The 27,586-nt window shown below is 35.3% G+C and overlaps 1 protein-coding gene across 2 annotated transcripts in view; it reads right to left on the reverse strand.

Moving 5' to 3' along the window:
• DIP2B (disco interacting protein 2 homolog B) overlaps positions 1-27,586 on the reverse strand; it is a 196,289-nt gene that overhangs the window by 79,699 nt on the left and 89,004 nt on the right. For both annotated transcript variants that reach the window (XM_031937900.1, XM_031937901.1), the window contains 2 exons: positions 17,733-17,858; positions 9,735-9,860 (listed from right to left, as the gene is read on the reverse strand). In XM_031937900.1, coding sequence (XP_031793760.1) covers positions 9,735-9,860; positions 17,733-17,858 — 252 coding nt within the window. The remainder of the gene's footprint in view (positions 1-9,734; positions 9,861-17,732; positions 17,859-27,586) is intronic.

A 27,586-nucleotide genomic window follows, 5' to 3' on the forward strand; every position in this document is an offset into this window, starting at 1 on the left:
TGTGTCTGATCCAAAATAGTTGCCTAGACTTTGACCTTTTTGATCTTCATTCAGTCTTTGTTGTCACATTCATTCACTGTTTTTGTTTTTGAACACCATAATTTAAATTTTATAACTTAAAAAATATATATTTGATAGAGAGATTTTTAAAGACAAAATGGAATTCTGTTCCACTGGACTTTTTTCTAATTATTTAACCATTAAGTCTGTCACTGGCACCTTTATGTTTCCAAAGGGGAGAACTAACTTTCTCTTCCCCCAAAAGTCTCTCTGTATTTGCTAAATTAATCCATTATGCTAATAATATTTTAAAAATCATTTTTCAATTTCTCTCCTCCCCTCCACCCCAGATCTGCTCATGACTTTATGGCCTTCAAAACCATAATCCTTTCTTTTTCCTTCCCTTCTTTTCTTTATTATATTTTTAGATTCAATGACTTCCACTGGATTTGAAAACTATCTTTTTACATTTTTTAAACATATTTAAAATCAAAATATGATTTCCAAATAATTAACTGATGTCTTTTTTGGGGTCAATTATGTAATTTGGCTTGTTATTTTAACCAAGTTGTCTTTAAACAATTAGTTTTTCTTTAGAAAATTCTTTAGAGAATTAGTTAGAAGTTAGTTTAACTAAGTTGCCTTTAGAGAATTTTTAGTGACTTAAAACTTCTGAATAAGTTTTCCGAGAACGTAAAAAGAGTTTTTCTCTCTCAGTTTTGATTTCGAGACAATCACCAACAAAAGGTTAGCAATCAGTTGATACACGTTTTAGCCATTTGGCAAGTTATTTTATAAAATAAGAACTGTGACCATATAAACATGGATGAATTAGCATGAATTTGCACAAATTAGCAAAGTAAATTGCAAACACTGATTCTACAGTGAATGAAATGAAAAGAATATTTAATTAAGTGAGATAGCCTCAGTTCTAAAATTAGTTGGTCAATAAACAATTATTAAGGATCTACTATGATATACTATACTATATATACAATACTAAGGTATTGGGCTAATCATTGGAAATACAAAGAACAAAAGGCAGTCCCTGCTCACAGGAGTTCACAATTTTACAAACAAACAAATATGTAATAAACAAACCATGTACAACTGGGGGGGGGAAAAAGAAAATATTCAATAGAGAGAAAGCACTGGAATTAAGAGGGGCTGGGAAAAGCTTCTTATAAAAGAAGGGATTTTAGTTGTGATTTAAAGGAAGCTAAGAATGAAGGATGCCAGAGAAAATACCTGGGGCCATGAGATGGAGTATTTTTTCTGTGAAATAGCAGAGAGAACAGTGTCATTGGCTGGAAGGGTATGTTGAACGAAAGTGACAGGCTTTAAACCTGGTGGAGAGTTAGGAGGATGTCTACCCCAAGCATGTATGTACCCAGCAGAGAAGGCAGATGAGAACAATTTTTTTCCAAAAGTGATAAAGGCTTTCAAGAGGCATTGTGGAACATCCAGAACTTGGGCAGACATGAAGGACACCAGGGGCAGTCACTAAACTCTGGGTCATCACTAGTAATCTTGACTTCTGGCCTGCCATTTGACTTCCAATGATTTAGGAAGAGTGAGGCTGATTGATGAGTTGGAACAATTCTGCCTCATTTAAATCCAATTCATGCAAAACTCAAGATATAACCCATGACCATCATCAGTCCTCTTCAAAAATGAAGGGCAAACAACAACAACAACGTATGGTGGGAAGCAAGTACCAAGGCTTGGAAAAGTAGGAAGAAGCTAGGTAATTAAGGATTTTGAAGGTAAGAGTGAACCACTGAAGTTGACTGAAGTTAACTGGGGGGGGGGGGGGGGGGGGAAGGCAACAGTTAGACTTGTACTTTGGAAAAATTCCTTTGGTGGCCTAAATAGAATGCTCTGGGGAGAGATTGGAGGGAGGCAGACCCATACCAGAAGACTGCTGCAGGAAGCAGATATGAGGTGATTAGGACCTGCACTACAATGTTGGCTGCGTCACCAAAATGATGAACCTGACAGTCTGCATATGAGAGGTGAGAAGTGAAGTAGCCAGGATGCCTGCTACACTGTGAGACTAAGCGACAGGAGGGTGGTGTTGCCCTCAACAGTAGAGGGTGAAAGGATGAGGGTGTGTGTGTGTGTGTGTGTGTGTGTGTGTGTGTGTGTGTGTTGCTAATGACTGGTAGGGGGAGGAGGTATTAAGAGAAAAGTAATGAGTTCAAAGCAATGAGTTCTGTATTGAACATGTTGAGTTTAAGACAATTGTTGGACACCTAGTTGATGTCTGAAAGGTAGGTGAAGATTTCATACATAAACTCATTATTAGGGACTGACACCAGGAGCAACCTGCTTTATTTCTCTTGAACCTCTATTTCCTCATTTACAAACTAAGGAGATTTGTAATAATAAAATAAAAATAGAATAAATGCCTCTGGAACATTAAATATAACATCTGAGCTGAGTTTTGAAGGAAACTAGAGATTCTGAGAGGCTGAAGCAGGGAAGAAGAGAGCGTTTCTTAAGGGATCACTATATATATAGGGGAAACAAAGGAAAGCAAAACCCAATCCTTACCTGCAACATACTCACATTCCAATTGGTAAACAATATGTAAATCATTAAGTACAGACAAAATACATACAGAGAAGATGAGAGGTCATCTCAAAAAGCTACAATTAGGGAAACCAGGAAAGTCCTCTTATAGACTGTAGTAATTTTATTTATTTTTAATACATATTGCTTTATGAATCATGTTGGCAGAGAAAAATCAGAACAAAAGGGAAAAACCATGGGAGAGAAAAAAAAAAAAAACAGAAAAAAGAAGTGAAGATAGAATGTACTAATTTACATTAAGTTTCCTTAGATTTTTTTCTGGATACAGATGGCATTTTCTGTCCAAAGTCTATTGGGATTGCTTTGTATCACTGAACTGCTGAGCCGATCCAAGCTTTTCATAGATGATCACTGCACATTCTTGCTATTATTGTGTACATTGTATTCTTGGTTCTGCTTGTTTCATTAAGCATCAGTTCATGTAAATCTTTCCAGTTCTTTCTATAATCAGCTTGTTCATAATTTTTTATACACCAGTTAATATTCCATTACCTACCACAATTTGTTCAGCCATTCCCCAATTGATGGGCATTTACTCTTAAAGAAAGAAGATAGGATTTTAAGCTGACAAGGCCAGGAACCCCCATAGATAAAAATGAAGAGGAAGAGAATTCCAGGTATACAAAACAGCCAATGAAAATACATGGGGCAGGAAATACAGCTTCTTATTTGAGGAACAGTGATACTGAACCATAAAGTGAGGAAGAAGAGAACAAGGTTTAAAAAGACCAAAAAGGTTAGAAGGGACTATATTATATGAAGGACTTTTAGAGGGCTTTTTGTTTGTATTTCAGAGGGGGGGGAAAAACAGCTGTAATAGTTTCTTAGAAAAATTTTTTGAAGCACTGCAACTCTTAGAGGGCTCAAGTGTATTTAATTCAACTCAATAAACATTTAATAAGCATCTACTATAGGTAAAGCATCGGGGAAATAAAGCCAAGAACAGCTCCAGCCCTCAAGGAACTAAAAATAAATAAATGTAAGATAATATGAAAAAATTCTGACAACTAAGGGAACGTCAACTAAAGGAATGATTCAGTGACACCTTAACTGAGCCTTGAAAAGAGTTAAGGATGACATTTCATATGTTTATATAAATAATAATTCCTGTATTTTTAACTATCATCCAAAGAAAGGTTTCAATCTTTACGTAACACAAACATTATATTGCTTTCCATGTTTATGCATCTGTGAATGTAATAAAACTTTTTAAAAATAAAATGTAACTTCTGAAGTTCAGATTTTATGATATTATGCTTTAATCAGGTTAATCTTTGTGCTATCCACCAGAAACAACAACAAAAAAAAAAGGATTTACTACTCTAAACAAGAATGGAGGAGAAAAAGCGCAAAATTTACTTATAGGTATGAATAAAATAAGAGTATTGGACAGATTGTTTTAAAATTTCCTTTCAGTTTTAAATCTATCATCCTAAATTATACCAAATGCTCAAAAAATGACTAATGGGCTAATGTTCAATATTAACCGTATTGACTTGACTTGTTAATACATTTTTAATTTTATGAACTGATAAGTTAAACCAAAAGGATAAAAAAATTTATATAATGAATATTCAACATTTATCCCATCCTGCTTTAGTTCCCTTTTGGCCTTAGGCTAGGTATTGTTAAGATCTTGGCATAACAACAATCCTTTGCACTCACTCTCTGGATGACCTCAGCCACAGCAAAATCCCAGAATTGTTTTTGGTCATGAAGTCCTATTATGAATCAAACTTGTTGCTGTTAACCCTCATTGTCAGGGTTACAGCTCACCTCATAGCCATAGGTATAAGTGCTGGAGATCTTCCTATATTGCCTTGGGTCACACCCAATAGGGGTAAGGCTCCAGCCTCTGTGTTCTTGCTCACAAGCTATTTGCCTCACTTTAGAATTAAATTCTCTTTGATTTTTGATCTTCCTTGTCTCTAGCCTACTTTGTTTGGCTTCTGGGTACCTACAGGTGAGAGGCCAATTTCATACAGTTGATAGTATCATGAAATATTACCCATACTATAAACATAATATATATATATATATATAAATAAAATAGAGATTCCTTTCTTAAATTTTTGTTGTTATTGTTAAGTCATTTGGTTTACCATTTCCTTCTTTGATTCATTTTATGAAGAACTGAGCCTAACGAGATTAAATGACTTGCCCAATATCACAATCTGAGGCCACATGGGGATGAGTCTTCCTGATTCCAAGCCCAGTACTCTATCCACTATGTAATTCATCTGCCCTCTCCTCTTAAATAACATAACTATTCGTCAAGACAGAGATGGCAGAATATACTATCAACAGCAATTAATTTGTATTTATGCACACATCTGTAAAAAATGGCATTTTAAAAGTTCTATCATTTAAACTGTTTCCTTCAAATTCCACAGTACTGAAGTTTATGCTATATCTATCCATGCCAATGTGATCTGTGAAGCTAAAGTTAATGAACCATGACTATTCAACTTGCTTTGACTGACATCCAAAATTACACTATACATAAAATCGAGCACTTTGGATAAAGAAAATTTCCTGAAGATGACAACAAACTACCTTATGAATAGAGAGGGAACAGATTGTTACTGAGCATTTCAACTTTGCTTACTTTTTCACTTCCAAGTTTAAAAATTAAACTTCCCATTTGTCCATCATCACATACTAGATAAGTAACTATGGTTAACCTATGAAAGTATGACTCTTAAGGGCTTGAATGAGACAGAAAACTAAATTTAAGTTTCCCTCAGGAATTTAGCTGCTTATTCTAAAGGTGAATCAATATGAAAAGGCAGAATATATTTTTGGGGAAAAGTAATCTATTTGGAGAGTGGGAGATGCTACTCCTTTGGGTATTAGAATATCATCATAAACTATTTCTAGTCATATGAAAAGATTCTCCAAGTCATTATTAATCAGAGAAATGCAAATTAAGACAACTCTAAGATACCATTACACACCTGTCAGATTGGCTAAGATGATAGGAAAAAATAATGATGATTGCTGGAGGGGATGCGGGAAAACTGGGACATTGATGCATTGTTGGTGGAGTTGTGAACGAATCCAACCATTTTGGAGAGTAGTTTGGAACTATGCTCAAAAAGTTATCAAACTGTGCATACCCTTTGATCCAGCAGTGTTACTACTGGGCTTATATCCCAAAGAGATCATAAAGAAGGGAAAGGGACCTGTATGTGCACGAATGTTTGTGGCAGCCCTCTTTGTAGTGGCTAGAAACTGGAAACTGAATGGATGCCCATCAGTTGGAGAATGGCTGGATAAATTGTGGTATATGAATATTATAGAATATTATTGTTCTGTAAGAAATGACCAACAGGATGATTTCAGAAAGGCCTGGAGAGACTTACACGAACTAATGCTGAGTGAAATGAGCAGGACCAGGAGATCATTATATACTTCAACAACAATACTATATGATGACCAGTTCTGATGGACCTGGCCATCCTCAGCAAGGAGATCAACCAAATCATTTCCAATGGAGCAGTAATGAACTGAACCAGCTATGCCCAGAGAAAGAACTCTGGGAGATGACTAAAAACCATTACATTGAACTCCCAATCCCTATATTTATGCCCACCTGCATTTTTGATTTCCTTCACAAGCTAACTGTACAATATTTCAGAGTCTGATTCTTTTTGTACAGCAAAATAATGGTTTGGTCATGTATACTTATTGTGTATCTAACTTATATTTTAATATAATTAATATCTACTGGTCATCCTGCCATCTGGGGGAGGGGGTGGCGGGTAAGAGGTGAAAAATTGGAACAAGAGGTTTGACAATTGTTAATGCTGTAAAGTTACCCATACATATAACCTGTAAATAAAAGGCTATTAAAAAAAAAAAAAGAATGTCATCATAATATAACATAGGACATTGCAGAAAACTAACAGAGAATGTAAAAAAGCCTAGATTTCAAATGAAATTTCTGTCAATGCTAAGTCTTATAAATGAGCAATATAGTAACACAAAAAACTCTTACAAGAGGAGCTGAAACAATTGCCTTGTGATACTAATAAATTAGTTCAGCACATGCACACAAAAAAAACCCTCAATATGGCAATAATTCAAGTTTTCTAGAATTTGAACAAGACCAAAGACACAGAGAATTATGTAGCTTTCTACCAAATTAGATTGTTTAAATGTTTCAATGAATGAGATATAAATTAACCTGCACATCAAATAAATCTTGAGATAACTGTATTAGATTGATATTTAAATTGACCTTTGGACAAAAGAAAAATGATCTTGGTTGTAAATTATTTACCATATATTTAAAAATTATGAACAGAATTAAGGTTTAAAAAAAAAAAAGACTTTTTCCACATTTCTTCTCAGCATTTATTAAACATTTACTATGAGCAAGGCACTGTTCATAGCAGTAGCACTGTGCTAAAACAAAAAAAAGGCAAAAAAGGAAGGCCAAAAAGGATCTCTGCTTTCAAGGAGCTCTCAATCTAATACAGAAGACCACAGGCTATGGACAATTATGTACAAGCAAGATATATATATATATATATATATATATATATATATATATATATGGATAAATTGGAGATAATTAGCAGAAAGAAGGCTTAAGGGAGATCAGGAAAGGTTTCCTACAGAAAATAAAACTTTAGCTGGGACTTGAAGAGAATCAGGGAAGTTAGGAGATGGAGATGAGAAAAATTAGGCATGGGAAAGCCAGTGAAAATGCTTGTAGTTGGAAGATGATGCATTTTGTGTGAGGACCAACACAGAGGCCAATGTCACAAAGTAAACAGATACAAAAACAAAGAAAGTTGTTCCCCAAATCTATGCAGAAATGTTTCTTTCCCTTCAAAATATATACACAAGAATTCAGAGTAAGAAAAGAAATTAAGGTTAGGAAACTGAATCATTTCTATCAGAGAGTGTTCTGTTTATATTCACAAACAGGAAGAGATTTTTGAAGCTATTTGCCTATTAAATTTGCGTGAAACTATTCTACATTTAGCAATGTCACTGTAATTATACAATTACTCGAATGGATTGAATAGACTAAATAGGAGCAGTCACTAAAGGCAACTTTTATTTGCTTCTAATAACTGATTAAAGATATCAATCTTTTGGACTTAAACTCAGCACTCCAACAGGCATCAAGGGATTTGCTTATCTGCAGGAGTTCTAAAGATACTTTAGCAATCTCACAAAGACTGCCTTAATCTGACAGTGAAGAAATGAAATCTAGATTTACCTGCTTTTGTCCTGGGATGTCCCCTTATCTACATGCCTTGATTTTGAGTTGTAAATGAATGTTTAGGAATCTATGAGAGAGGAACGTGTTTTCTTGCCAATTTAGGAGATCTGGCTATGTGTTCTTTCTAGTTACTTAAACACTATATTTAAATACATTAAAGTTATAACTTTCAAAGGCAGAGGAAAGATCTTGGAAATTATTTAGAAATCAAGGACCTTATGCTGAAAGTAAATATCTACAGTCTCATAAGACAACAGTCAGGATAGGTTATTAAAGCAATTTCTAATTTACTATTCAATTGCTGCTATTACAAATAAAGATTTTTTTTGTTGTTGTTGTTATTTCTCCTGATTCTATATTCACTGAATTTCCTTATACATCTAACCCTATAGCCATAATCTTAGGCTATTTTCTCTGAAACCAGATTTCTTTAACTATGGGGAACTTTATTTTGAGACCAATGTCTTACACCCCTACCCTGACCCATTGCCTTTATATATAATTCAGCACAATCTTTGCCAAAGATTGATAACTACCCAAATGAAAAACCCCTTTGTTAATGGCAGTTTCAACCAGTACAAATAATATATGAAAATTATTCAAGATTTTCCCCGAGTAGGTTTCATTGTAAGCACTATGATAGAGACAAAGTATTTTACTGAAATAGACTACCAGAGGTATCCTATATTAGCTTTTGCAGAAACACTTGAAGCCACAGAGCTATTTCTGTCTCAAACATAGTGACACCACACATGTGAAGAAAGAAAAACACACATAGTTAATGGTCCCATTTGCCTATACCAATATTCTAGCAAGTTACCAAATACTTAAAAGAAAATTGTTCATACCGATTTATATCAATGCTAAGAAGCTAAACAATTAAACTATTATGAATATGAATTGATTACAATAAAGTTTCTACTAACAAAAAAAAACAAAAACAGGGTCAACAGTTTAGATTAAAACTAAAACTGACATTAACAATAATGTAAACTTCTAGGGAGACAGGCACTTGACTTGTATAAGAAAATTGAACAACCAAGTATGAACAAATTTAGTATGCATAATTGTGAGACTTTGGGATAGAATTACTAATCTTGACTTCAGAAGGCTACATTTAACAGAGACTGTGCAAAAGAAAAGGCTTTAAAAATTCTGGAAGAATTAATGCAATAGAGATAGCCAGGAATTGTTACCTGCTATATCTTGAAAGGGCTTAGTGCTTCTTCAACAATTAACCAATACTTTAAAATCTCCTATTTACATCAAACTAACAGGTTTATATGAAGCTACTAGTTTTTGTTGCCCTTATGGACCCATTTTTAAAAAATGGATTTTTAAATCTGCTGCCAACTCAACTGGAGCCTTGCCAGATTATTTAATGTCAGGATGTGAAGAATCCAACCTAGGCAACAAAATTAAACTTAAACCTCCTTGACATAACAATGTCAAGATGATAAAGCATCTGAGAAAGATGAATAATTATACATATTTTGTGTGTGTGTGTGTGTGTGTGTACATATATACATACATACGCACACATAGTTTTTGAAAGGCTGCATTTTAAATCTTTATTAAAATTTCGACGTATCCATAGGTTTTTTTTTAAAGGTCCTATGTCTTAAGTCTATGCTTATAATTTGATTATGCTAGTACTATTTTCATTGCTGACAAAAAATGCATTAAATAACTAGGATACAAAACCGAACAGAATGTTTCCATCACTTAGAGGACCCAAATTTGTTGACATTGGAGAAGTCACAAGCCAAAGAATGTCTTAATTACTGCTGCTGTAGAGAGCAGGACAGCTGCCATCTTAGCATGACAATGACAAGACAGTTTCTTTAAGATATACTGAAATAGTAACCTCCCCAGAACAAGTTCAGACTGGCACACATACCTGGAGGCGTGCAAGCGTCTGCAGGAGACTGGACAAATGTGGATCGTCTTTTAGTTGGCATTGGCAGAGCCATTTTCTGTTCTTTATGCTTGGCTAATGCTGCTTGTACAGCTTCTGTATGAATATCTGAAAAATTAATGATATTTTACACTTTTTTACCTTTTTGAGAGATATTAAAAATGATAATTATATAAAGAGAATATTTATAGAATTCATTAAGGTTTAGACATGTCTTTCTACACAACAACCTTATTTGGTAAGGTACTGCCCAAAGTACTAACACAGACAAAAAAAAAAAAAAAAAAAAGATAAACCAACCAAGGGAAAAAAAAAAGTAAGAAAAAGTGTGTTTTGATCTGTATCTAGACGATCAGTTCTCTCTGAAGATGGATAATATTTTTTCATGACAAGTCTTTCAGAACTGTCTTCTGGATAACTGAATTACGAACATAACCAAGACTTTTCTATTGCTATATACAATAATCTACTGGTTCTGCTCATTTCACTTTGCATCAGTTGATGAATGTCTTTCTAGATGTTTCTGAGAGCATCCTATTCATCATTTCTTATAGCACAATAGTATTCCACCACAAATACTACAATTTATTCTATGTCGCAATTGATGGATGTTCCCTAACTTTCCAATTCTTTGCCACATAAAAGAGCTCCTATAAATATTATGGTACACATAAGCCCTTTTCCATTTTGTTTTTTCAATCTCTTTGGGATATAGATCTAGTAACAGTATTTCTCAGACAAAGGGTATGCATGGTTTTATGGTCGTTTGGAAATGGTTCCAAATTGTTCTACATTGATCGAATTACTAGACAACTTCAATAATGATTCATTAATGTCTCGATTTTCCCATATCTCTTCCAACATTTGTCATTATCTTTATCTGTCAAATTAGCTTATCTAATAGGTGTGGAGTGTTACTTCAGAGTTATATTAATTTGCATTTTTCTAATCAACAATGATTTAGAGCATTTTTTTTCATGAATATAGTTTTGATTATTTCATCTGAAAACTGCCTATTCATATCCTTTGAGCATTTATCATTTGAGGAATGGTTCTTATTTCTATAAATTTGACTTAGCCTTATATTTATATTCTACATATTAGTTTTCTATATGCTTGAGAAATGTTATCAAAGAAATTTGCCATAATTTTTTTCAGTTATGATTACTATATAATTCCTTTCTTCCTATCTTCCCCCTCTTTTTTCTTTCTCTCTGTCCATTCTCAAAAGTGTTTTGTTTCTAACTTTTACCTTTCCCAATCTGCCATCCTTTCTATCAGCACCCTTTTCCTCCTTTCTTCTATGGCAAGATAGATTTCTTTATTTAACTGAGGGTGTATGCTATTCTCTCTTTGAACGAATTTCAATAAAAGTAAAGCTTACAAGTTTTCCCCACTTGCATTCCCCTTCTTCACCTCCATTGTAAATGTTCTTCCATGACTTTTTAGTCAGATAATTTATCCTATTCTCTCGTTCTCCTTCTCTCAATGCATTATTCTTTCTCATCCTTTAATTTTATTTTTTAGATAATTATTCCATCATAATTAACTCATACCCATGCCCTCAATATATGTATATACTTTTAACTGCCGTAATGACAAAGTTCTTAGGTGTTAGAAATATTATTTTCCCATAGAGGAATATAAACAGTTTTATCTTAGTGAATTTTTAATTTTTCTTTCCTTTTTACCTTTTTATGATTCTCTCGATTCTTATATTTGAAAGTCAAATTTTCTATTCAATTCTGGTCTTTTTATCACAAACACTCAAAAGTTCTCTTTCACTGAATTTCCAGTTTTTCCCCTGAAGGATTATATGCAGTTATGCTGAGTAGGTGATTCTTGGTTGTAAACCTGGCTCCTTCTATCTCTAGAATATTATAATCCAAACTCTCTGATCCTTTAACGTAAAATTTGCTAAATTTTGTGTTGTCCTAACTATAGTTCACAAATTTGAATTGTTTCTTTTTGGCTGTCTGCAATATTTTCTTCTTGACTTGGGAACACTGGAATTTGGCTATAAAATTCCTGGGAGTTTTCATTTTGGGAGTTCTCTTTGACTTGGGAACACTGGAATTTGGCTATAAAATTCCTGGGAGTTTTCATTTTGGGAGTTCTCTCAGGAAGTGATTGGTAGATACTTTCAATTTCTATTTTATCCTCTGATTCTAGAATATTGGAGCAAGCAATTCCTTGATAATTTCTTAAAAGATGTCTTTTTGATTAGGGCTTTTAGATAGTGCACTAATCCTTAAATTATCTCTCCTTGATCTGTTTTCCAGGTCCATTTCCAGATCCAGATCCATTATGTTCCCAATGAGATACTTCATATTTTCAACTATTTTTTCTTTGATTTTGCTTTGTTACTTCTTGATGTCTCCTAAAGTCTTTAGCTAACACTTGTCCAATTTTAATTTTTAATGAATAATTTTCTTCAATAATCTTTTTTTGAACTTCCTTTTCCATCTGGTCAATTCTACATTTTAAATGAATTTTTGTGTCTTTTCTTTCCATGTGGCTAATTCTGTTTTATTTAAGACATTCTTTTTTTCATTGGATTTTTGTTTCTCTTTTATCATTTTGGCCTATTCTTTCTTTAAGATGTTGTTTTCTTCATTACTTTTCTGCACTTCCTCTAAAAAGCTGGGACTCTTTTTTTTTTTTTAACTATTGTCTTGCATCATTCTTATTCCTCTTCCCAATTTTTCCTCTGCCTCTCTTATCCGATTTCTTAAAATCCCTTTTGAGCACTTCCATGGTCTGAGACCAATTTACATTTTTCTTTTGAGGCTTGTCTTCTTCTGAGTTTATGTTTTGATTTTCTCTGTCACCATAGTAACATTCTACAGTCAAGATCTTTTTCTGCTGTTTGCTTATTTTTCCAGCTTCTTCTTTGACTTTTAATTCCACGCTAAAATGGAGTTCTGCTTCCAGAGTAGAGGACTTACTGTCCCAAACTTCAGATCTTTTTGTGTTGCTGTTTTCAGAAGTAAATCTGGGGCTCTTTAAGTTTTTGTTCTAAAATTACATGATTTAGAGATGTATGTTTACAACTCTCTTAGCTTGTATTCTAATCATTTCTGCCTTGAAACTATGCCCAGGATTCTAGCTCCTCAGTAGCTTCAAGCTCTGGTTTCCTAGTGGTCCTCCTCCTTGCCCTTGATCTGAGACCTAGATCAAAGCAAGAGCAATGTTACATAATCCCTCCACTGGTGCCAACAAAAGGACACATGTAATCTCCTTATGACCAATTAGCTGATGTCCTTATTGTCTGCAGGCTGAAAGATCCAGAAACTACCATTGCCACCACTAATTCAGTACCTTCCCCCCACCCCCACTTCCTGCAGATTTTCTGGAGGACTGCCTGTGCTATGCTGATTTATTGCTCTTATGTAACAGATCTTTCTTGCCAATCTTTTAAGTTGTATTGGCCTAGAAAATCGATTCATCCTATCCTTTTGGGAGTTCTGCCACTCCAGAACTTGTTTTGAGGCATTATTTGAAATTTTTTGGAGGGATTTTGGAGAGAGCTTAGACAAGTCTCTGTCTTTTCTCCACCATCCTGGCTGTGTTCTCCCTTTCTTTATCCTTTCATCTTCTGGCTCTGAGGCATGGCTTCCTCCTGAGGAGAGCCTCCCTGGCAACCTTTTACAACATTACCTGTACTTTTATTCATTTCCCTCAACTGCCTGATTGAGGTGAAGAAATTAAAATAGTCCTTGATTCTTATTGCCACTTCCAGGTTCTTCCTCTCTGACCATCACTCAAAAACCCTTTTTTTTTTTTTAAATGTTAAAGCATATGTTAAATACAATATATGTATGCCTATCCATAGTTATTTTGCTGCACAAGAAGAATTGGACTTTGAAATAATGTACAATTAACCTGTGAAGGAAATAAAAAATGCAAATGGACAAAAACAGAGAGATTGGAAATGCTATGTAGTGGTTCACACTCATTTCCCAAGTTTTTTCGCTGGGAATAGCTGGTTCTATTCATTATTGAACAAATGGAATTGATTTGGTTCATCTCCTTGTTGAAGAGAGATTTCTATCAGAAATTCCATCAGAATTGATAATCATATAGTATTGTTGTTGAAATATATAATGATCTCCTGGTCCTGCTCATTTCATTCATCATCAGTTCATGTAAGCCTCTGCAGGCCTTTCTGAAATCCTACTGCTGGTCATTTCTTACAGAATAATAATATTCTATAACCTTCATATAACACAATTTATTCAGCCATTCTCCAATTGATGGGCATCCATTCAGTTTCCAGTTTTGGCCACTACAAAGAGGGCTGCCACAAACATTCTTGCATATACAGGTCCCTTTCCCTTCTTTAAGATCTCTTTGGGATATAAGCCCTAGTGCTGGATCAAAGGGTATGCAGTTTGATAATTTTCACTCAAAAATCTTTGGAGGCTTGCTCAATTCTTATCTACCACACCCAATGAAAATTGTGATCATTGCCATCCACCAACCACTCTCAGGACATTTTCTCAGTGAGCTTAATGCTTGACTCAGTGTTATTCTCACTCTCATACAACCAACATACTGATACTCCCTCAAACACCTTTACATCCTAGCTCCTCAGTTTACTCACTTCATAGCACCTATTCCACTCCAGCTCAGCCACATACCAAAATGGTCATATCCTTGGATCTTGCCACAAATTTGTAGCAGACTCAGTTTTATAACTTTTGGTCAGCTGTATTTGTACTGTAATAAAGGAAGCTGACAATGGGAGTGATCCAAGTCTAAATATTTGCAAGATAATATTAGTGAAACGGGAAGAAGGGGAAGAGACTCAAGTTGGGCAGAGCAGGACTAACTGATTCATAAAAGGATCAAGATGGAGAAAGGAAGAAAGTGTGGCCAGTACAGAGTCGACTGGCCTGTGAAAAAACTCAGGAATCAAAGAACTGAAGGACATGGTGAGGGTGAAGAATAGGATTTGGAGTTGCAAGTCAGAGGAATAAGTGAAATAACAACAGGTTGTGATAAAAGAATTTTAGAGTTCATAATCATGAAAGTGGAACATTTGTGAGAGTTGACCATCAATGTTTCCACTTTATTTTTTTCTTACTCTCTTCTTGATTCTACAGGCTGGCTTTCAACCTCATCATTTAAACTTTTTCTTCAAAGTTACTAATGATCTCTATCTTGTTAAATCTATTGATCTTTACTGTTCGGTTCTGCACACATATATTGTATTTAGGATATATTGTGACCTATTTAACATGTATAGGACTGCTTGCCATCTGGGGGAGGGGGTGGAGGGAGGGAGGGGAAAAGTCGGAACAGAAGTAAATGCAAGGGATAATGTTGTAAAAAAATTATCCAGGCATGGGTTCTGTCAATAAAAAGTTATAATTATGGGGGGGAAAAAATCTATTGATCTTTTCTCAATTCTCATTTTTCTTGATTTCCCTTAAGTCTCTGACATCACTGATCACCCTCTTCTATTCTCTTCTCTCTAGAGTTTTGCGACACTATTCTCCTTGGTTCTCCCACTCATCTAATCTCTCCCCTCTACCCTCTCAGTCTCCTGCTGGATCTCCATCCAGGTCATGCCCCACTAACTGCCTCTTTCTTTTCTCCCACTAGGCTACTTTACTTGGTAATCTCATAAGCTCAAATTTCAATTTGATGCTGATTTTCAAACCTATGTCTGTTGACCTTCTGTCTTGCAATTTCAACTTCCTATAAGAAATCTCAGACTGGATTTCAGTAGTAACCTTAAAATCCAACATGTCTGAAACTGTTCATTCACTGTCTTTACCCTTCATCTTCTTCAGGAAGCCTTTTTCAGTCTCTTAATTCCAGTGTCTTTTCTCTCCTGATCATCCTCGCCCCCCTCTATATATACAGATATATATCTTTCCCCCCATCTTCAGCATTTAGCACAGTGTTTGGCATTGTAACAGGCATTTAATAAATGTTTACTGATTGACTTATTGGCTGATGGTATCTACTTTTGGAGAAGTGGTTTTAGATTTGGTTTCTTGACCAAGGTCAGATATCTATATATCACAGGTAGGATTGGATCGCAGGGATTCCAAGATTGTATGCTCCAAAATAGTATAATGAAAATTAGGAAAAACAATCCTCCAACTCCTGTGTTTCCAATTTGGCTACACATGCTAAAAACAAAACAAAACAAAACAAATGCAAGGTGAATGAATTCTTTTTCTAGTGGAAAGCATCCAGCTGTGTACAATATACCTCACTTCCCAGCTTTACCACTCTCTTTTCATTCTGTTACATGAGTGGTTGAATGGGTGACTATGATTTAAGAAGTCAAGGTTAAATGGGTTCCTCAGAAGTTACAAATACATTGTTATGATTCCTGAGATCAAAAATTTGTTAATATGGAGGGAAAACAGAGATGGGCTGGGTATTTAAACTTTCTGAAAATGGAGGATAGAAAGAGATAACATTATGGGGAAGAGGCAAAAAGAAGCAAAGAAAGTAGTGTGATGTTGTTGAGAAGATTATGGGTTCCAGTCCTACCTGTGATATACTGATGTCTGATCTTGATCAAGAAACCAAATCTAAGAGCATCCCTAAGAATAATTTTCTAAGACAGTGGTCCCCAATCCTTTGTGATCATACACCCTAAGTGTATACCCCCAACATATACCTTATAAATTTCATACATGTAGGACTATAGTAGTAAATATTAAATAGAAATTTAAAAAGAGAGATAAAGACAAAATAATATTTGACTCTGGAGTCAATAGTCAAAAGGCAGTCACAGGAATTTATTGAGTAAGAAAGTGAAATGGTAACACTTGGGGTTTAGAAACACTGCTTTGGCAGCTGGGTGAAGGACGGATTGGAGAAGGGTAAAACATGGACTAGAATATCAATAAGGAGGCTACAAGTAAAAATAAGCCAGGTAGAACAGAGGATAGAGTGCTGAGCTTGGAGTTGGAAGAGCTGAGTTTAAAAGCAGCTTATGTTCCCTTAGTTTCCTCATCTGGAAAATGGGGATAATAACAGCACCTACCTTTCAGAATTATATGAACATGAAATAAGATAGTGTTGTATACAGTGCCTAACACACAGCAGACACTACATCAATGATAACTATGCAATGATAATAATTATTTAAAATAATAACAATTTGAACTCAGCTGGTGGCTATGCAGATAATGAGAAAAGGATTGATGCAAGAAGTGTTCTAGAAGTAAAAGGAATAAACTTTATCAACTGTTCAATTTTGTGGAATGAGGGAGAATGAAGGGTCAACAATGACTTCACGGCTATGAAGCTGGGTGATCGGAAGGATGGTGATTTCTTTCACACTTATAGGGAAAATTTGGAAAAGGTATGGACTTGAAAGAAAATACAATGTAATTAATGATAACTACAATGAAGACTCATATATACCTTTTCTTCTGTCACACCCAAAATGAAAAAGGAGGAGCTATTACTGCCCTCCAAGAGAAAAGAGGTTTTTCCAATTATTCCTGAATTCTACTGAATCAGCTTCTACTAGAGGTATTCAGGTAGCAATTATGATATATGTATTCTCAAATTCCATTGTTTGGTTAAGAATGGGGGAGGGTGGGAGTTTATACAGTACAGGGAAAAGTGGGAGTGGGGAATAACAACCACTAGTCAGTGATTGTGTTGTAGACAAACTTCATGATTGGTGATATTTGTGATGGGGGGGGGGGTTCAATGTCTTCCCATTTTCTGATTAGATAATCACATACACCTTAGTGTCAGATCACTGGCCTCACTTTGTAGACCATGATTCTACACTGCAGATGAGTGGCTAATATATATTATTTTAAGAATTTGCACAGATGATCTCATGGGACTGAATGTGCAAAATGCATAATTATACATTGGTTAAGATGTGTAGGTTTTAGGGACCAAATTATTGAAAATTAGAAGCTGTTAGGTTATTTAGTCTATACTTATTCCAGCAAGGACATTCAACCAACAATCTTGTTCATTCTTTACCTGATCGATATCTTTCATCTCTAGCTCCCCCAGATCGACCTCGGTGGTACTTGGAAGGAGTTGAGGTGGGTGCTGCAGATGGAGTGCTCTGGTTTTTGTGTTCCTTTTGAACTGTGGAATCAATTCCTAAGGGGGAAAAAAGTGTGGAAGACATTTCATATATAAACAAAGAAAATTACCAAAGTAAATATGGTCAAAAGATGTCACTGTATAGGAAAAGGGGGGAGAAAAAAAAACAATAAAAACAAACAAAAAAGGAAAATCTTTTAATCAGCTATGCTATCCAAAAGATGTGACTTTTAAGATTAAAAAAAATGAAATAAAGAATATTTCCTACTTCTGCCACAATAATCTGTTCCTTTGCTGATATTGGTTTAAAGTTTTAAACCTTTCTTAATACAGAGAAAATAAATGCCAAAATGCTATTATTTATCAATGATAAATAATAAGCTTTATCAAGCTTAAAAACTCCTAAGTCACTACCTATATGAAAATGCAAATTACTCCATTTCTGATTGTCTCTAGAATAGGACAAAGTTTTTCTTCAATCAACAACTCCATTCAAACATATAAAAAGTGCTGATGAGATTTCTTTATCCAAAAATCTACAAATAAACATGGTCAAGTATATTTCCATAATTTCTGCAAGTCCTCCTCGTTTCATTTCCCAATGCCTTAACCATCTTTCCATATCCTGCTCTGGGAACATAATTAAACCATTGTTACTAGCAAGATTGTGACAATTTGCCATACTACTATTCTAATCACAATTTTTTTTACAGACCAAAATTTGGGTCCTGTTATGGGCCAGAACTCTGAACTTGAATTCTTACAAGGTACTAAGTGGAACTGATAAGGACAATGGTTATCTAGTTTGGCATGTTCTCTAAGTTCAGTATGATTGATTTAATCTTACAACAAATAATGATTTCCTAGTGATATAATGATTGGTTTATGCTCAGTGTAGAGCATATTCATTCATCCCATCTCACAGCACTCTGATGGCAGGCTCTCCTTCACTTCTCCACTGAAAGACTCCAGAAGGCCTCTAAGAAAGCTAACTGGGTCCCAGGAAAGGAGACAAGACTTTGAAAGACATAATAAAGACTTTTGGACTTTTGACAGCTGGCTATTCTCGTGATGAATACTCTGACTGAAAAGAAGGCTGCTTGCTCCAAGACCTCCAGAAAACCAACCGAACTAAAAACATTACATTTTGGCACCAGAACATCTACAGGGTGCCACTCTTGAATTTGTGTTTTATCACCCTGTTAGGATATAAACTTGATGGCAAGTACTGTTTTTGTATTTCTATCCCCAACGTCCAGTACATAATGCCTGGCACATAGTAGATACTTAACAAATATATGCTCGTTCATTTGTGAAAAACACTGGAGACATAAACATGTACCACAAATCCTATCTCAAAGAATTTATTATCTAATGGGGGAAATTAACCTTATACAATAATTGATCAAAGGAAAGCATGACAAATGCAAATGAGACCCATATGGTATGAGAAGTTTAACGAGGGAGAGATCATTTTTACCTGTACAAGGAAAGGCTGAGGAGCAAAAGAAGGGATTACATCAGAGACAGAGGTAAGAGGAAGTTCAATTCAGGGATGGTAGACTGTAGGATAGGGTAGAGAAAAAGGAGAGGATAGGCTAAGAAAGGGACATAAGAGTCAAACTAAACCACTAAACATCCCCAAGAGTATATCTGCAGTGCAGTAGAATAAGGGTGGAAAAGTAGATCATTACTAGAATGTAACAGGCCTTAAATACCAGGATCAGGACTTTATAATTATTTGACAGGCTATTGAGATGCTGAAAATTTTTTAATAAATGAGTGACCTCTTGGCAGCAGAAAGATGGATTAGAGAAAAAAAAGAGATGAAGCTGGTCATTTAAGCAAAAGGTAAGAAGTGTCTGAACTATAACTCCATAAAAAAGGAAAGGTTAGAGATTTATCTAAGGTAGAATCAATATGGCTTGGCAAGTGATTTTATGTGGGTAGTGAGAAGGAAGAGTAAAAGAGAACCTTAAGGTTATCCCAGTTGGAATAAATTAGGAGGATCATGCTATTAATAGGCAAAGGGAAGTCAGGGGAAGATTTGATGTATTTTGTTTGATTGGGGAGATCTACACAGCCTGAATTTGAAGTGCTGCTGGACATTTTATTTGAAGGTAAACAAATAGGAAGTTAACTATATAGGACAAAAGAATTCTGAGGAAGAGTCTGGAATGAGAGCAGAGAGTTAGGTGTTATCCCCAAAGAAATGACAAAGTGAAATTGGGGGAGTAAATGAGATCTATGAGAGAGATACAGTATAGGAAAAAAAAAAAAAAAAAGAGGGATAGAAAGAGAAGAGGGCCAGTTCCAGAATCTTTGGGAACATTTACTTTTATAGGACAAGAAAAGGATAAAAATCCAACAAAAGAAACATGAAGACTATTTAGGTGGATCACAAAAACTAAGGGAAAGTAGATATCAATGAGGTGGTCAGAGTCTAATGTTACAGAAGTAAATAAGGGAGAATGAGGACAGAAAAAAGGCCACTGGATTTAGCCATAAGAGGATTGTTACTGAGAATGGAAAGAACTATTTTAGTATAATGGTGAGCAAGTACATTTGAAAATAATTAGGGACTTAGATTAAATTGAAGGGGAAAAAAAAAGTTCAAATTCACTTTGATCCATTAAAATGAAACAAAAGCATGATAGGAGACAGACTTCTTTAAGTTTATGCACATCCTTCAAAATGCAGTTTAAATTTTCTATTCTATGAAACCTACCTGGACCATTTCAAATAACGGGTGTTTTCCTTCTCTAAGTTCCTGAGGTATTTAACTACACTTCTCATTTGGCAACATTTACCATCACATATTGTTATCTTTTCATGTGTCTTGTCTGTCTGAATAAGTTACAAACAGTGGGGATAGGAACTGTATTTTATGTAAAATGACTGGCATACTAACATCTCATATCTTAAACAACAACAACAACAACAAAAAAAAAACATCAAAACACTCAAAAATCAGGAAGTAAATCTGCCCACCAGGGTCTCAGAAATATCAAATAAAAGTGACAAAGTTTATTTACTTGTTCAAGCTCTTTACTGATAGAAGAGCACCTCAGGCCTTTATTCAAGAGTAAACACACCTCCATTTTTCTAAGTTTCTAAGCCCATAGAGGCATGTAAGGCTTCAACCATCTACTAAAGAAACAATCACTTTAAAAAGCATATTCTGAGGGATTTAAAAATAGAGAACAAAAACAAGGAGTTATTTTTACAATCACATTTTGCGTTCAGGAAGGAAATTAAAACACACACACACACACACAAACAGCTTTTCTTATACAGACACAAAGAAGGAAAAAGTGTTTGGCTTACAGTCAATTCATTCAGACATTGGATGTAGTTGGAAGTTCATTGCTATTTATGACTTCAGCATGAACTTTCCACCACAGCATGTTAATGAATATGTCTACAGAATTATCTAGCACTGATTCTTTTACTAATTAGCAGTTTCTATGACACTAAAAGAAAACTCTAATTACCTTCAGTAGTCACAGCCTTGAGATGCAGCAAAGCAGAGCAAAGAGCTGGCTTCTTAGTCAAGAAGGCATTTCTGAAACTTTGTGGCTCTGTGACTATTATAAATACCCGTGGCAACTCTTTCAGCTTAGAGAAAGTCCTACTCTACACTGATATAGGAAATTTCTCACTGGAGCTTTTAACAGCAAAATCAAAGCTCAGTCCAAAACCCAACACAAAACAGCAGCCTAAGGGGTCAATGATGAGTACACAAAGACAGATCAAAACCACTCTGCTTGAAGTGATTTTTAAAAAAATTAGATTGTTAAGGTTATTAGAAAATGTTCATTTCTTCTGCCCAAAGGACAATAAAACTGGGCATATCCTTTGACCCAGCAATGTCTCTGCTGGGGCTGTATCCCAAAGAGATCATAAAAGAGGGAAAAGGACCCACATGTAAAAATATGTTGATAGGTCTTTTTTTTTTTTTTTTGGCTGAGGCACTTAAGGGTTAAGTGACTTGCCCAGGGTCACACAGTTAGGAAGTGTTAAGTGTCTGAGAGCAAATTTGAACTCAGGTCCTCCTGACTTCAGGGCTCTATCCACTGCACCATCTAGCTACTTCTTATAGCAGATCTTTTTGTAGTGGCAAGGAACTGGAAATTGAGTGGATGCCCACTAGTTAGTGAATGGCTGAATAAGTTATGGTATATGAATGTAATGAAATATCCTTGTTCTATAAGAAATGATCAGCAAGCTGATTTCAGAAAAGTCTGCAAAGACTTACATGAATTGATGTTGAATGAAGTCCACAGAACCAAGAAAACACTGTACATAGCAACAACAAGATTATATGATCAACTGTGATGGACTTGGCTCTTTTCAACAATGAAGTGATTCAAGGCAATTTCAAAAAACTTGTGATGGAAAGAGCCAATTGCCTCTAGAGATGGAACTATGAAGACTGAATGAGGCTCAAGGCATGGTATTTTCATTTTTTGTTGCTGTTGTTTGCTAGTTTTTTTTTTCCTCTCGTGTTTTTTCCCCCTTTTGATCTTAACTATCTTTGCATGTATTTGGAAAAAAATAAGCTAATTTAAAAAAATGTTCATTTCGGGGCAGCTAGTTGGTGTAGTGGATAGAACACCAAAGTTCAAACCTGGTCTCAGACACTCAAACCTGGCTGTGTGACCCTAGGCAAGTCACTTAACTGCAATTGCCTCAGGGGGAAAAAAAGTTCATCTCTCCTACTCACTTATGCTTTTCATCTTGGCTTTTAAAAATAGAAGTAATGAGAACAGATGTGGGAAGATAATGAATATACAGGAAAGAGAAACAAGTTTGGTGAGAAGGGGATAAATGAAGATAAGATGGGGGTCCAATACAGTGATAGATTAGGAAGTGAAATTAAGAGAAGAAAGTATGAGTGAAAGTATGAGTATGAGAATATATCTACATAGGACATATCTACAAATGTAGATATGTCCTCAATACTTTCTAAGATTATCAAATATAAAACTATAAAGTCATCTGGTGGGAAAACTGATTCACATGACATAAGCCAAGAGTTCAACTATTCACCATAGAACCAGGTCCTTCCTATGTATCAGGTGCTAATGAAGATACAAAGAAAAAAAATTATACCATTCCTTCCTATATCCCAGAGGGAAATAGCATGAAGACAGAAAATTTAAGTAAAAACACATACACAGAAATTTCTGGGCAAAGTGCCTGAGAAGAGAAATGTTGAGGAACAGAATGTTAGAGGGGGTGGTACTAAGGAAAAGTATATTTTAGGCATAGAGAAGGGAGAAAACTGTGCAAAGGCTTAGTTGGAAGATGGAATATTACAGGCAGTAATTACTGTAAGGAGGTTAGTCTGGCTGGATTGTAGAATGATGAACAAGAGTAATAATATGCAATAAACTAGAAAAAAGTAGGGTAGAGATAGATTGTAAAAGGTTTTAGGAACAAACTGGGGGGAGGAGGTTCGTATTTTATCACAGAGGAGAGAGTGAGCCAATGGAATGAGCATGTGTTAAGAAGTTATGTGGAAAATGAAAGGAAATGGAAGAGAATGGAGACAGGAGATCACTTAAGAGGTTACTGCAGGCAATGCCCTTTCCTTTTGTCTACCACCAGCATCTTTTTTTCTCTCTGATGATAACCCCCAAAATAACATTTTGCCCTGATATGCAATTTAGCCATGTAAAATAGGGCCATCCAAAATCAGAGCATAAGTACCCGAGTCTCAGAGGGGTACTTTGGAATATTCCCATCCCTTCAGTGAGACCTCTTGCTGGAGTATCTCTCTCTTCCCCACCCCATCCTATTGAATGGCCTGTGTCTCTGTGCTCTCCAACACAAGCACTGCTCTTATGTGAGTTTACATACTTAGGTTAGTATGTATGCCCGAGTTGTATATCAGAAACCTTTGTCCTCTCTTTCTCTTTCCCCTTTCCCCTACTGCTTGCAATAAAACTTGGCAATCAACTGATTCCGACTGTTTTACATGTTATTTTCAGCACTTAAACTCATTAAGGAGTTGCTTCTCCCCAAAAATCTCTGGCAACCTACTGGCCTTTCCTTGGACATAAACTGGGAACCTGCATAAGATCTAAACCTACTGATAGTCACACTTACGCTGGAGAATTAGGGCACTGTGAACTTAGTTGTAAAAAGTAAGAGTCAACAGGGGAACTGAACTAGGAGGGAATCCTAGAAGTCCTTATGTTTGAGGACTATCACAAAAGCCTATTCATTGCAACAATTAATTTGAAAATATCTTCTATTTATAACAATGATAATTTTATTTCAGCTGAACTGAATATTTTAAGTGAACTAAATATTATTAGGGATGGGAAAATAGAGGAACAGATAGTACAGGAATGTTTAAGTGGATTGAATGACATGTGCAAAAACACAAAGGCAGGCTCACAAGCTTACATGGATTAGACTAACAAAGGAAAGGGTTTTGGGGACTAGACCTGCGTTTTTCATTGGCATGGGCATTTTCCCTATGAGGAAATTCCCTTTACCAAGTCAATACCTATTCAGTATCTTACAGGGCCAGTACAATGTGTACTGTGGTGGGATTTCAGTCCAAGTCATTTTGACTCAGGACTGTTCTTTTTATCCACTTGTTTCTTCAAGGGAGGTTATTAAATAACTAGAAAAAGAGATAACAAGATTTTGCAATAAAAGGTCAGATACTAAGGGAAAGATCACAATGTTATAGAGTAAGGAGTTGAGATTTTATTATAATAAGGCACTGTTAGTTTTTAAACGAAGACATGAAATAAATTATTATTGAATTTCAATGCTAAAAGATATCACGATTAATACAGAGTATGAAGAAGAACATTTTAGCTGTTAAATGTGACACAAATTAAAATATAGGAAAAAGGAGACTAGAAACAGGAGGATTAGGCAGGACCTATACTTCAAATATAAAATGATGAGAACCCCTCCACTATGAAACTGAAAAGGAAGAGCAGAACATAAAAATACCAGGAAGAATCAGAATTCTTGCTAAACTGGACTTGAAGGACAAAGTAAAGAGAAAATAAAGGAGATAAGTATAAAAATTACTGTAAAGTTTTAAATCTGGGGTTCCCAAAGATAACAGTGTTACTGATGTTACTTAAGAAACTGGTACAGTGTGCCTATTCAAGGAAGGAAAAGAGCTCATTGTTTAAACTACTAAATTTCAGGTAACAAAGTATGAGAAAAAGCCTAGAAAAAAAAGCTAGGAAAAAATGTTTGTTATCGTGATGCAAAATAACATATAATTTTGGATGTGGTCAGAGATGATATTATTTTGCTTGACCATGCATATTTGCTAAAAATTTTGTTTTTCTTCTTTTTCAAGTATGTTTTAAGATATATATTTGAAAGATAATGAATGAATATAAGAGAGCTAATAAGGCCCACAAAGAATCAAAGATAAAGATTACTTTAAAAATACAGGAAAGAAAAGGAAGCAATGAACTATGATCCAGTACAATCTAATGGAATGAACATTACATTTAAAGCCCGACCAGAATTCAAATTCCATCTCTGCCATGTATTTAACTATGTGACCAAACTATAGGTAATCATTTCACCTCTGAACCTTTACTATACAATAATGAGGTTGTACCAGTTACTCTCTAAGATTTCTTCTTCCATAACCAAGTCTATGCTCTAATGGAATATCAACTAACCAAAAGAATTTTAAAACACACAATGGGATGCCATGACATGAACTTAACACCAAACTTAAGAAAGAAAGTGAGTCTACAAAGCAATAATTAAAATTTCCTAACCTCCTATAGCACCAGTCACATCAAATTTCTTTGGTAATTTTACTAGCTTTTGCTGCCAAGGAAGGAAATAAGCATGGATCAAGCAATTACTATGTGCCAGGAACTATACTACACACTTTAAAAGCATTAACTCACTTTAACCTCTCAACAACTCTGTGAGGTAGATGTCTTCATCCCCATTTTACAGTTGAGGAAACTAAGCTTCTTACTTGGGAACACATAGTATTTAAGGCAAGATTTGAACTAGGACTTGTCAGGCATTGTTCTAAGTGTTAGGATTATAAAAAAAGGCAAAAAACAGTAGACTTAAGTGATGCTCATAAACATGAAAATTTAGACTAGTAATAAATAAAGAATGGATAACAAGTAGGACAGCAATAAACTGTAGCTAAGTGAGCCAAAAGTAAGGTAATTATAACTAAAGAACAAAATAAAATGCTTTAAAAAGTCACAGATACAAAGCTGTAAGCAATGGGACAGGACTACAAATGGGCCCTGCTGCTTAGGTCATTGGAGGAGCAATGGGAGACCAAAGCAGAGAATACAATGAAGCTATTGTAAGCTGCCTGGCAACCCCTGTTGTCCCAGGCTCTGGCAAGTATCGGTCCTGCTCTGTTCCTGGTCTTTCCCAGAAAGTTGATAAGCAGCCAGGTGGCACAGTGGGAAGAATACCAGACCTGGAGTTAGGAAGATCTGAGATGAAATTTGGCCTCAGATAATTACTTATTAGTCGTGTGACCCTGGGCAAGTCACTTAACCCTGTTTACCTCAGTTTTCTGTCTGTAACACGAGCTGGAGAAGGAAATGATAAACCACTTCAGTATTTTTGCCAAGAAAACACCAAATGGAGTCATAAAGAATTGGACACAACTGAAACAATAAACAAAATGAATGACTGAAAATCAGCCACTACTATACCTGACAGATCTGCCTGCCACGTCCCCTGTCATGAAAAGAATTGTTCTTTTGGAGCAAAGATTTCAATCTAAGGATTGAACTACTAAGCAGTATAGGAATGTAGGAAAGCCAGTATGGAAAGGGAGAAAGAATGTTGTGGTTGGAATAAAAAGACCTAGGTTTGATTCTCATCTTGGAAACTGTGAACTGCATGATGTGAGCCAAAATTTTTTCTTGTTTAAAATGAGAACAATATTACCTAGATTATCTACCTCACGGTATTACTGTGAACAAAAGAGTTTTACAAGCTTTAAAATGCAATATAAAAATATAAGCTACTATTATTAGCCAGGATAATTCTCCAACTCAGTCATATTCAACCCACTCCATGCCTTTTCATACTAAGACATTTTCCTCAGTCTTTCATAAATTCTCTAGAAAGGACCCACACAATGCAACAGGCCCAATCTTATGGCAGATGGTAATGTTGTGTTCTATGAGACCCCAGGAGGGTTAGGAGCAGATGGAGGTATAATAATCTAAGGGGATCTTGCCTGCAACATTAAAGGTCACAGTGGGGTGGGAGGTAGAGGGATCATTTCTTGGAGATGGAGATGGGGTAGTTTAGAAATGAATGGTAGCACAGAAATAGGATAATTTTAAAAGTTGCTGTCAAGTGTAGTGGATTGAAGAGAAGCAGTTTTTTAAACCTTTCTCTCTTTTTCAAACTTAAATTTTTAAAAATATATTTTGTTTTTACATTATTTTAAGTTCTTAAATTATTTGGCTCTCAGTCTCCTCCCAGACACGCTCTTAAAAATAATAATAATAAGAGAGAGAGAGAGAGAGAGAGAGAGAGAGAGAGAGAGAGAGAGAGAGAAAGTTCAAAGGATCAACCAAGTCTAACAGATACAGTATTTTTTTCCGAGACAACTGAGGTTAAGTGACTTGCATAAGGTCACACAGCTAGGGAGTATGAAGTATTTGAGGTCAAATTTGAACTCAGGTCCTCCTGACTTCAGGACTAGGTACTCTATCCACTGCACCACATACACATAGTCTCACACTTGAGCAAAGAAGCATTCCTTTTTTTGGTGAGAGACTAGGCAC

This window comes from Sarcophilus harrisii, chromosome 5 (assembly GCF_902635505.1).
Source record: "Sarcophilus harrisii chromosome 5, mSarHar1.11, whole genome shotgun sequence".
In the NCBI taxonomy this organism is placed as follows: Eukaryota; Metazoa; Chordata; class Mammalia; order Dasyuromorphia; family Dasyuridae; genus Sarcophilus; species Sarcophilus harrisii.